General features: G+C 40.7%; 1 protein-coding gene across 1 annotated transcript; it reads right to left on the bottom strand.

The window, feature by feature from the left end:
• Positions 1 to 1,886: 1,886 nt before the first annotated feature.
• On the bottom strand, positions 1,887 to 10,423 carry xpnpep3 (X-prolyl aminopeptidase 3, mitochondrial). The gene is made up of 11 exons (XM_072443750.1): positions 10,173 to 10,423; positions 8,593 to 8,715; positions 8,322 to 8,509; positions 8,009 to 8,228; positions 7,732 to 7,916; positions 7,595 to 7,657; positions 7,407 to 7,520; positions 6,519 to 6,604; positions 3,777 to 3,960; positions 2,931 to 3,051; positions 1,887 to 2,857 (listed from the first exon to the last, which is right to left on the bottom strand). Exons 1-11 carry the CDS (start codon positions 10,279 to 10,281, stop codon positions 2,691 to 2,693), a joined length of 1,560 nt encoding a protein of 519 aa, XP_072299851.1. The 5' UTR covers positions 10,282 to 10,423; the 3' UTR covers positions 1,887 to 2,690.
• Between the last annotated feature and the right edge of the window lie 866 nt (positions 10,424 to 11,289).

Below are 11,289 nucleotides of genomic sequence, written 5' to 3'. Positions count from 1 at the left end.
GCAAAACTATCACAAACACCGCTCTAAATCATGAAAGGAGAAGTTGTCCACGGGTTAAACCTTCCCGTTAAACGTGTCCGATGAACGTGCACAGTCCATTTGCACCAGCCGACAATATATTCCTATCAAAGTGGACAGTCCTATGTTCGTAATCTCAGTGTCGTAAAACGGCTATGACAAGTTCGTGGTTCACAATAACTTGGCGCAAAAGGAAAGAGACATAAGTGAGGACTTTGCAGAACTTTGCCACACTGAGTCTCTCACTCTCTCTCTATTGCAGAATATTCTCATGCATGAAATGTCAGTGTCTGTTGCAGAAATTGCACCATGCATGTAATTGTTGGAGTAAAAAACAACAACTATTTGGCTTGTTTGTTGCGGCCTTTTTGCGGAATATTTCTGCTGCTCTTCAATCGCAGTGATTGATTTAGTTTCCGGATTGATTCTGTTGTTGTGCAGTGTAATTGTGGGGAACGTTCACAGCGTCAAAGACAGACAAATGCGTCCAATTAAGTCTGATGTTTGCAGAAGGAAACCGAGCCGCATTTCTGACTTTTCTGACAGTCCTTGGGTCATTGACTGTTGAGTCAAAAAAAAAAAGAGAAAAATACCAAAAACTAAACCAACACCGACGACAAAGACTTGATCAGGAGAAAACGAGCCATGTCCCACGTTCCGATGAGCCACAACCATGGACAGAATGAGCCAGAATGAGCCAGATTAGAGTCGCTGTGATGGAGTGCGGTGCACCTCTCGCGTCGATACTGACAGTTTTCTTTCCCCTTCTTACGCACGCGTCTCTTTCCACCTTTCCCTTCTGCCCGGGAGCAATTTATTCACACAATTGCCTCTGCGGGCTCGCTGCTTCCTCCGCTTCAGACACATACTGGTCTTTCATGTTGATGTCTCCCACTTATCGCAGGGTTTTCCGTCGTAGAATGTGCGGCTCTTCCGCCTCCGTAAACACCCCTCGCTTGGATTTTTGGAGTAATTTCCTTCTCGCGCATGCAGACATCTACATAGAAACACATCACCCTCCGGAGCTTTCCCGTCCAGCCGTGTCTTTTGTCTGTCTTTGGTGGCTTTTTCACACAAAAAGTGCGGACGGTCTTCTCTTCCACTGCCAGGAGCGGCCGCTCTACGTCCGCCGAAAAGTCGCTCCTTCTTTCGGTTATCTCCTCCCGTTTGTGTCGGTCTGTCCGCACAAACAAAATGGCTGCTTGTTGTTTCTCCTCCTGACGGGGGGAGGGTTGGAGGAACAGCGACATTAGGCGTGAAGGGGGAGGAGGAGAAGGGAAGGAGATAGGGAAGGAGATAGTGAAGGAGATAGTGAAGGAGATAGTGAAGGAGATAGTGAAGGAGATAGTGAAGGAGATAGTGAAGGAGATAGTGAAGGAGATAGTGAAGGAGATAGTGAAGGAGATAGTGAAGGAGATAGTGAAGGAGATAGTGAAGGAGATAGTGAAGGAGATAGTGAAGGAGATAGTGAAGGAGATAGTGAAGGAGATAGTGAAGGAGATAGTGAAGGAGATAGTGAAGGAGATAGGGGAGAGTGTCTTCACGCGCCAAAACGAGGGGCAACTTCATTTGAATTCGTCTAAAATCACGTGGAAATATTCGATTCCTGACCCTGGCTTTAAGGTTAACTTAAAAAAAAAATAAACATAAAAAAAGCAGCAAAATTGCAACGCTGGTTAGGCAACAAGGCTAATACTACATAAATACTAGAGGGAACTGTCATCTAATTGTATTGGTTTAAGGGACAACTGCAAATTACTATTTAAGGAAAAGAAAAAACAAGTTAATAATGAAAAATATTTTTATTCAACAGGACAAACCCAGAAGATGGAGGTGAATTTGGGATGAATGGCACATTATCATTGCCATTTTTATATAAATATTGCGTGTGTGTGTGAATACCTCTCGCAAGAAAAAAACTTAACTTGGACAATATAAAAGGTTCTGTGCTGGTGAATTACACCCCTTGAGAACCCGTAGACACAAAAAGCAGCACTACAAAGACAAGAAAAATATAATATAAAACTATTTCTTTACTATAATTATATCAAAATCCTGTCTTGTCATGATGGACAAGATGTTTATTGTAATATGCTGTTTTGGTTCTCAAGATGACTGTTTTTTTTACGACTAAAACCAGTTGAAAGTACCCAAACCCCAGCACATACAGCCGCTTCAGCAGCAGCTTCAGCAGCTCAGTGAGGGCATTCTGGAGGTGACCTGTACATATACTGAGAATGAGAAAAACATGTACGTGTTTTCCATCTGCAGGTTAAAACATGGCAACACAATTTCAGTTGTGATTGTAGTTCCTCTTTTTATAACAGTAAGAGAGCAGGCTACAGTTCATACATAGTTCACCTTTAAAGGGAGGTAACTTTACTGGTGGGGTCTCATCCACCTGCTTGATTTGTAATTGCTTTGCCTGAAATGTTACACAGTATGGTATTTAACGTGTCCATCGCCATGGAGACAAGAAGGTAGCAGCACTAGACCGAGAACCAATTGTCTGGCTGTGTTAACCAGCATCTATTCATTCACATCACTTGTTTTATATTCACTTTTGACATTAGCTGGAGAGTCTTCAAATGTTGCGTTTTAGTGACAAAACACATCCACGATCTTGCTTGCAGCAAAGGGCACCACTACAAACAGATTATTTACCATGTCTTCTATCTCTGGGCACACGCATGCTCTACCTCAGAAATAGTCTTTGGTGCCTCAGAGGACAAAATGAGAGGGCCTCCTTTGTTTTGAATCACAACATCATCCTCAATACGGATGCCCAAACCTCGGAAGCGCTGTGGGGCCTCGTCATTGTCCTCAGAGATGTATAAGCCTAGCATAGAATAAAGTACAATCTCAAATAGTGACATAATTGTGATGTGTTTTGGGACATTTATAGTTTGTACCTGGTTCAATGGTGACGACCATCCCAGGCTGTAAAGGCTGGGAGCGAGACAGTTCAGGGGTGTCATGGACATCCATTCCTAAATAATGTCCAACATGATGTGGACAGTAACGTCGTGCTGCCTGCAATGCAACATGATCCAAAATTCAACCAAGACACCAGCAGTATTTATAATGAACCCATTCACACACATTCATACAGCAGTGTACACAGACACTTGGGATGAGACAGGTTAAGTGTCTTGCCCAAGAAAAAAACAACAGTATTAATCAGTGGGAGTTGGAATTGCAACGCCAACCTGCGGGTCAGTGAATCTGAGCACTACCAATGATGGTTATGTCAAGAGCGGGAATTGAAGCAGGACATGTACTTTAGGCTCCTCCTCTGAAAGAGATGCTACACCCGGTGGGACCCAACAACAGCGTGAGACTACAGATGGACATTGCATCTTTCCTGTCAAGCTGAATGTATTATGTGCACTGTCCCCAGCTCTATAAAGTAATGCATACAAACTTTTAGTAAGTCCTAGTTTGTGGCACTATGACAAGGCCAAATCTAGAGTAAACAAGAAACTACTTCCAGTTAATAATCAGCCTTTTCTGCATTTATTTCAATGCTTTGATTTAATGTCTCTTTATGTAATGTGCTGGGTTTGACTAATGGATATCAGAAATAAGTATCTTACCTGTCAAAGGGTGTATAACAAGTATTTTGGACAAAGAATACCCTTTTAATACTAATTTGGAAAATTATAATAAAAGACACTAGGTGAGGATGGGTGGAATTGTTTAGCATTAATAAATTAAACCCACTGTTGAGCTCAAAACAATTACAATATGACATTTACCTTGAGCACATCAGCCTCACTGGCACTGGTCTTGATGATTCCTAACCGCTTGAGCTGTCGTCCCAACAGTGCGAGCATGGAACTGTAGATGTGATCCAGACTGATCCCCGGAGAACACAGGCTCAAACACGAACGCTGTACTTCAAGGACAGCTTCATAAAGTTCAGCCTGAGCAGGGCTAAATCTATGGAGAAAAATGTAGTGATTTACCACAAAAATACATTTTCATATATTTTATAAAGATAGGAACAGGTCAAATAAGCTCCGTCATATCTTAGTCATTTGTTTCCAAAACAAATTTGGCAAGACCAGAAAGAGACAAATGAGATATAATTGAAAATAAGACTCTAGGAGGTTGTCTAGGAGAACACATGATGACGTGCAGCTGGACCAGAACACATGATGATGACGTGCAACTGGACCAGAACACGTGATGATGACGTGCAACTGGACCAGAACACATGATGATGACGTGCAACTGGACCAGAACACATGATGATGACGTGCAGCTGGACCAGAACACATGATGATGACGTGCAACTGGACCAGAACACATGATGATGACGTGCAACTGGACCAGAACACATGATGATGACGTGCAACTGGACCAGAACACGTGATGATGACGTGCAACTGGACCAGAACACATGATGATGACGTGCAACTGGACCAGAACACATGATGATGACGTGCAGCTGGACCAGAACACATGATGATGACGTGCAACTGGACCAGAACACATGATGATGACGTGCAACTGGACCAGAACACATGATGATGACGTGCAACTGAACCAGAACACATGATGATGACGTGCAGCTGGACCAGAACACATGATGATGACGTGCAACTGGACCAGAACACATGATGATGACGTGAAGCTGGACCAGAACACATGATGATGACGTGTAACTGAACCAGAACACATGATGATGACGTGCAGCTGGACCAGAACACATGATGATGACGTGAAGCTGGACCAGAACACATGATGATGACGTGCAACTGGACCAGAACACATGATGATGACGTGAAGCTGGACCAGAACACATGATGATGACGTGCAACTGGACCAGAACACATGATGATGACGTGCAACTGGACCAGAACACATGATGATGACGTGTAACTGGACCAGAACACATGATGATGACGTGAAGCTGGACCAGAACACATGATGATGACGTGTAACTGAACCAGAACACATGATGATGACGTGCAACTGGACCAGAACACATGATGATGACGTGAAGCTGGACCAGAACACATGATGATGACGTGCAACTGGACCAGAACACATGATGATGACGTGCAGCTGGACCAGAACACATGATGATGATGTGCAACTGGACCAGAACACATGATGATGACGTGAAGCTGGACCAGAACACATGATGATGACGTGCAACTGGACCAGAACACATGATGATGACGTGCAACTGGACCAGAACACATGATGATGACGTGCAACTGGACCAGAACACATGATGATGACGTGTAACTGGACCAGAACACATGATGATGACGTGAAGCTGGACCAGAACACATGATGATGACGTGTAACTGGACCAGAACACATGATGATGACGTGCAACTGGACCAGAACACATGATGATGACGTGCAACTGGACCAGAACACATGATGATGACGTGTAACTGGACCAGAACACATGATGATGACGTGAAGCTGGACCAGAACACATGATGATGACGTGTAACTGAACCAGAACACATGATGATGACGTGCAACTGGACCAGAACACATGATGATGACGTGAAGCTGGACCAGAACACATGATGATGACGTGCAACTGGACCAGAACACATGATGATGACGTGCAACTGGACCAGAACACATGATGATGACGTGCAACTGGACCAGAACACATGATGATGACGTGAAGCTGGACCAGAACACATGATGATGACGTGCAGCTGGACCAGAACACATGATGATGACGTGCCTCTTCAGCCCTTTTCACATTTAATTCTAATACAGTATATTTAGTGGATTTATATGCCGTTATAAAGATTTCAGTCAGAGGGCTATAATAACCATTGCTTTGTTTTGGGCCTGATTAGTACTTGAATGGGCGATAGCTGGGGAAATCAGGAGCTAGAACGGTCTCTAGCGCAAACAGTTGTTGTGTCCTAAGGCAAGACACTTGACCTACCTTGCGTAGTATGAATGTGGCGTGTAAGTGAGGGATTGGTCGAAGGGCTGATGGCGCAGATTGGCAGCCACGCTGGGGATCTTGGAATGGTTTAAGCCTAAAGTGCTGCACCAATCCAAGATCCCCAAATGCAAGCACGTAATAAACTATTTGAGAAGATTACCACTATTTTTAATGTTGTTAACCAAGTGGAGTATGTTAAAATCTATTGTTTAAGGTTAAGTTTTGTAAAAGTTGGTAGACCTTCTTAAATGAGAATCCTTTACACCTCTGTAGGGCCTACAAGGAAGAACGGTTAATGGTCATATTTATATAGCGCTTTTCCATCTTTTTTGGGCATACATAATATTTAACACCATTTACTGTACACACAGCTATGCCGACACTGGAGGCAAGCGTCTTGCTGAACAAGGTCAGTGGACAACTAAGCCCTACTACTATTTTCAAAATCAAGTTACTGGTAATTGCAAATTTTGGTTCCATCTTATTCCATTAGCATGGTATTAAAGTTGGAATGTGAACGCCTTGGTCTGAACGAAACATTACAATTTCGGTTACACAAACTTACTTTCCATTTACAGGCCATGTCCGAGTAATGTCGCTGACATAACCAAAGTATTCACAACCACCATCAAGAAGAACCATTTCCCCATCCTGAAAGAACGAGTGACAGTTATTCCAACAAGAAGGTTTGTTTATAATGTCTTCGAGCTCAAGAGTGAAGTATGAACATATGATCACTTAACTCAATATATTTATAATAAACAGTAACGTTTTTCTTTTCGCTTTTAGCCAATTCAAAGTATTTGTATTAGTTAAAGTATTAGTTAAAACACACATTTCTGCGGAGTGGCCAGGAGTGGCACCGACCACCCTGGGTGAGGAAGTATATTGGGGGTAAATAAATGGCAACAATTAGATTTATACTCCCACAGAAGCGTGCAATCAGATTTGTTTATTTCAGTGATTTCATTATGGAACAAAGGGGCTCATTGGTCATCCATCACTTACAACAAAATCAAACCTCTCTCACCTCAGACTAACGGTATTTTATGCTTCGCTCATTGATTCTGCCTAAATCTGCAATATTTTTTAATCCTGGCATATATATTGTCCCTTCTTTTTTCCTCTTAGGCAGTTTGTTGTGATATGGACATCCCATGCCTGTCCCTGATTGGCTAATCCACCCGTCAATCGTGCCCATCTGAACTCCTGAAGATGAAAACTGACCGGACTGCTATAGAGCTGCATTAAAAATACAGAGAGATATAATTCTGGACTTTCAAAGTCTTGACACCCCTGCATTGTGGCTTGTTCACTTGGAAGTCTGTTCAGTTAATTGTTATTTTGAGCAAAGTGAGACCAACTGTGAAGGTTGGTATTAAACCAAGGACTTAAAACTATACTTGATTTATGCGTCATTAATGTCAATATGCAGTATGAAATAACTCCTTACTTTGATTATCTGGTTGTTGTTTATATAATGAAGAGTATTTGCTCGATTTCCTCCAGCCACTACAGGAGGGTAGGCCAGGAAGTTTGCACCATGTAACCGATTTTCAAAATCAAACTGCAACAAAAGGGACAAATTATGTTAAATCAAAATGAATATGGTTCATCGAGAGAAGAAAAGGTATTATATACCTTAGCAAAAAGTATAGCTTCATCTATGTCTCCTTGGGACAGTGCCATGGTTCTTCTAAATGCCTAAAAGAAGACAGTTAATAGTAATAAACACAGTTTGTTTAGTTTTTTTAAACCACTGGCTCGAGTTGACAAACCTGTGCTGAGATGCGACCTGCTTCTTGCATGAGTGCAACTTCTGCAGAACTTTTAAGAGCTCTGAGAGATTGCAATAGAGGTCTGAGGGAGCGCGGCATCGATCCGGCCTCTATTATGGAGGACACGTGTGTCTGATGCACCTTAGGGTGGGCTGGCTGAGAACTATCATACCACATTGTATTGCCTAATATTTTTAAGATTAAGAAAAGTGGCAACATTTCAGTTAGATATTAATATGAAACAACTACTGTGGAAACATATTATAACAGACCTTACCTTTGAGACTTTTTAGTACAACACCCAGTTCTTCTGTGCTGTGAACTCTCTCAATGCCCGTCAGTGTAGCTGCCCCATCTCTTCCTGACCTCGGGCCATCCCACAGCTCCCTCGATGGGTCTCGACGTGGAACAAACAAGATGGCCTGGTCTGGACTTCCTTTTCCATGGAGAATCAAGGCACTGTCAGGTTCTAGAATACCAGTCAGGTAAAGAAAGTCCTGCAGAAGTTATATCATAAAGTCACTCAAGTATTTCTTAAGATATACATTATTTGGCATGTAGGAAATTAATCCGAAACTAAAGAAAGTGACCTGGTTTTGATGGAAGGGATACGGTATGTCGTTTGTCATGTAGCGAGTTGGATGAGAAAGCACAATAACTACATGGTGACTGGAGGAGGTCGAGGGTCCCATTCTTTCTGCCTGGGCTTCGATAAGTGAGGCCAGTTTGTATCTCCGGAGTTCAAACTCAGTTTGGCTCAAACCTGGCGTCACTTCCCCTGCAAATACAAACTAAGTGTATCAAACCTCAGAAAAGTCACTTTAAAAACATGTAATGAATTTCAATTATTTCAACACTCACCATTCTTGATAAGATGTGGATGAGTGTATGGGCTGGGTTGACCAAGATATCTTAGTGGAACTGTTTTTGGTTGTAAACCTCCAGGTTTAACAGAAATTCTTCTACATGGACACACGAGACATCCTGCACACAAAAGTTAAAGATGTTTAATTATTTTATTTTATTTTTTACAAAAAATTTACTAAAAATGAAAAGAGACACATTCATTTTGAAGGGAGTGTGCAGGAACAAACAGGTATGTTGTGTGTGAAGGTTTATTCACAACTCATATGCTCCAAAAATGTGTTTTATGATATGTTCCCCACCATGCAATGTTTTGTGTGCAGCCCTTCATCAGACAAGTTGTGCGGACCAACCCTTTTGAACAACAGCCATGTTCCGTAACATGTACAAGTCATTCCACCAAAAACAATCCAAAGCAGGTGGACTTCCAAATCTGTTATTGTTAAATTATTAAGCCTGAGCCGTTATTATACTTACGGAATATCCCTAAATTTGACTCCCTGAACAGTAACAAAAAAGTTAATTTAATTTGACACAACAAAGTTTAAGTTAGGTTAAAATGTTGTGGTTGATTTGTATGTTTATTGTAGATAAATGAAATTTGGCACAAAAATGTTGATCATAATCTTCATCTTCAACGGTGTTACTATGGCAACATAAAGAATAGTACTAAATATATGTGCTAAACTAATCAAAATATTTCTTGAAATCCATGTTGTCCTATAGAAGTATTAAATGTTCAAAAAAAACAGAATGAAAACTATTGACAGATAACTCAGTGGAGCCTCCACAGAAATCTAATGTCATTATGTCAATGGATACAGACAATTAACATTTTTCCGTTGTCCTTTTTTTTTTTAAAAGACCCATTTATTGGACAGGACAACTACGGTAACCACTGTAGACTTTTCAACAAAAATCATCCACAATTGGTCACAAACAAAATACACCCGTGTGCAAGAAAAGGAAAACATTTGTGGAGTTCCATTTTGGATATTTTTTTTTTAATCTTTTTTTTATAGTTACTTTGTCCCTTGTCCACCAGCTGAGATTATGACATCAATTTCTCAAACAGGAACGGCAACCTATATATTTTTAGAACTTTTCAATACACTTAACTTAAAAACTCACTATGTAGGCTCTGCAGATGCGACAAAGTAACCAAAATATAAACGATTAAAATAAAAAGAACAGAAAATATAATTAGAAATTGAATTATTTTCCTGCTTCAAAATGTTTGTCTTGCTTGTTGCTCCTGTTTTTCTTTTTTAAACATCCCTGACTTTACTTTCAAATGTAGTTTATTTACTTGAAAAAGATTGAAACAAAATGATGTCAAGATATTGATATAGATATGTTTGTGTTGCTGCTCTAGAGCTAACTTTACAATCACTTCCTTACGTCACCAGAAACTTGCCAAACCTTAACCCAACCACTAAAAATACCTTAGATTTAAACCATGTCGTTTATACATTTGTGAATATGAAACTGATTTATGGCCATATGAGAAGGAGGTAACATGTGTATATTGCACTGCCCACAGTAATTACACACAGAGAATGAGATGTTGTTCTTACCTTGAGGCTGACAGAAGCCGGACAGCAGAAGTCTGACCGCAGATCTGACCAGAGCTCTGCTGCTGCTACCTGAAGGCGACATAGCATAGCATGCTAACGCGGAGGTCATTGCCTCAGCAAGACTAAAAAGCCACGCTCTTATTTAGAACAAAACACACAGAACCTGCCACCAAGAGTTGCAAAACTAATGTATTTACGTCTCCAGAAAATGACACATTTTAGTCGTATAAACACACACACAATGGCAGTTATACTTCCATAACTCATGCAGTTTCGTTAGCTTGTTCCTAGCACCTTTCGTGTGGGAATTTACCCCGAAATTTGTTTCGCAGGCAGATAGTTTAATCAGACTAGAAACTGCCCAAAGAAATACTAGTAAATGTGAGAAAATAATGTTTTGTTATTCTTTTTGATAGCTATTTTATAAGGAAAATATTCAAAGGAATGTGCAGCGTAGATTTTAACCATAAACATATTTATTTAAACGTCTTTAACCTTTTTAAACTTGCTATATCTCCACCTTTTCAAATATTTCAACAAAAACTATTAATTTTGCGTTTTGCATGCTTGCCTCAAACTTGGCGGATTACAGTTGTAAGTAACAGCATTAACCAAGGAATGTGATTGTCCAGTTCATCAGTGCTGAACTGGGATCTAGAGACTTTCTGCAGTGAGGAAGAGTTATAAAATCTTTGTTGGTCTCGGAGGGCGAAACAACTGATGGCAAATTATGCCTGTTGCCTCTTAAAATGTAGAGTCATATTTTCTTTGCCTACTTCACCTTCCTTTGCTTGGTTACACCTTAATTTCCTTATTTTTGTTCATTACCTATACATTTTAAGAAAGGTGGTTTGTTGTTAAAGGCCTGTTGTTATTTATTTGTGTAGCGTTACAATAAAGTGTACTCCTGAAAAGATGTAGAAATACGCTTGACTCTGGCTTGACCACACTTGAGTTTGAAGTTGTATCTCTTTGCTCTGTGAAGTATGGAGCCAAACAGTGATCTCCCACTGATTAATTCCAGAAGTAAATTTTCCATTCATTTTCCCCAGAGGAATTCAAGCTTGCGCGAGGATAATAAGCAATGTGATAAGTATTGAGCATAAAACCTACATTT

This window comes from Eucyclogobius newberryi, unplaced genomic scaffold, assembly GCF_026437365.1.
Source record: "Eucyclogobius newberryi isolate DKJ021-1_F unplaced genomic scaffold, fEucNew1.0.hap1 SCAF_13, whole genome shotgun sequence".
Classification (NCBI taxonomy): domain Eukaryota; kingdom Metazoa; phylum Chordata; class Actinopteri; order Gobiiformes; family Gobiidae; genus Eucyclogobius; species Eucyclogobius newberryi.
Note: the sequence above shows the minus strand (reverse complement) of the source record. Positions and strands in the feature narration are given on the sequence as shown.

Coding starts and splice junctions, on each gene's coding strand:
- xpnpep3 (XM_072443750.1), bottom strand. CDS start 10,281: ATGACCTCCGCGTTAGCATGCTATGCTATGTCGCCTTCAGGTAGCAGC. Junction 8,716..10,172: donor CGGCTTCTGTCAGCCTCAAG/GTAAGAACAACA, acceptor TTTTGTGTGCAG/GATGTCTCGTGTGTCCATGT. Junction 7,658..7,731: donor CAGGTCGCATCTCAGCACAG/GTTTGTCAACTC, acceptor GTCTTCTTTTAG/GCATTTAGAAGAACCATGGC.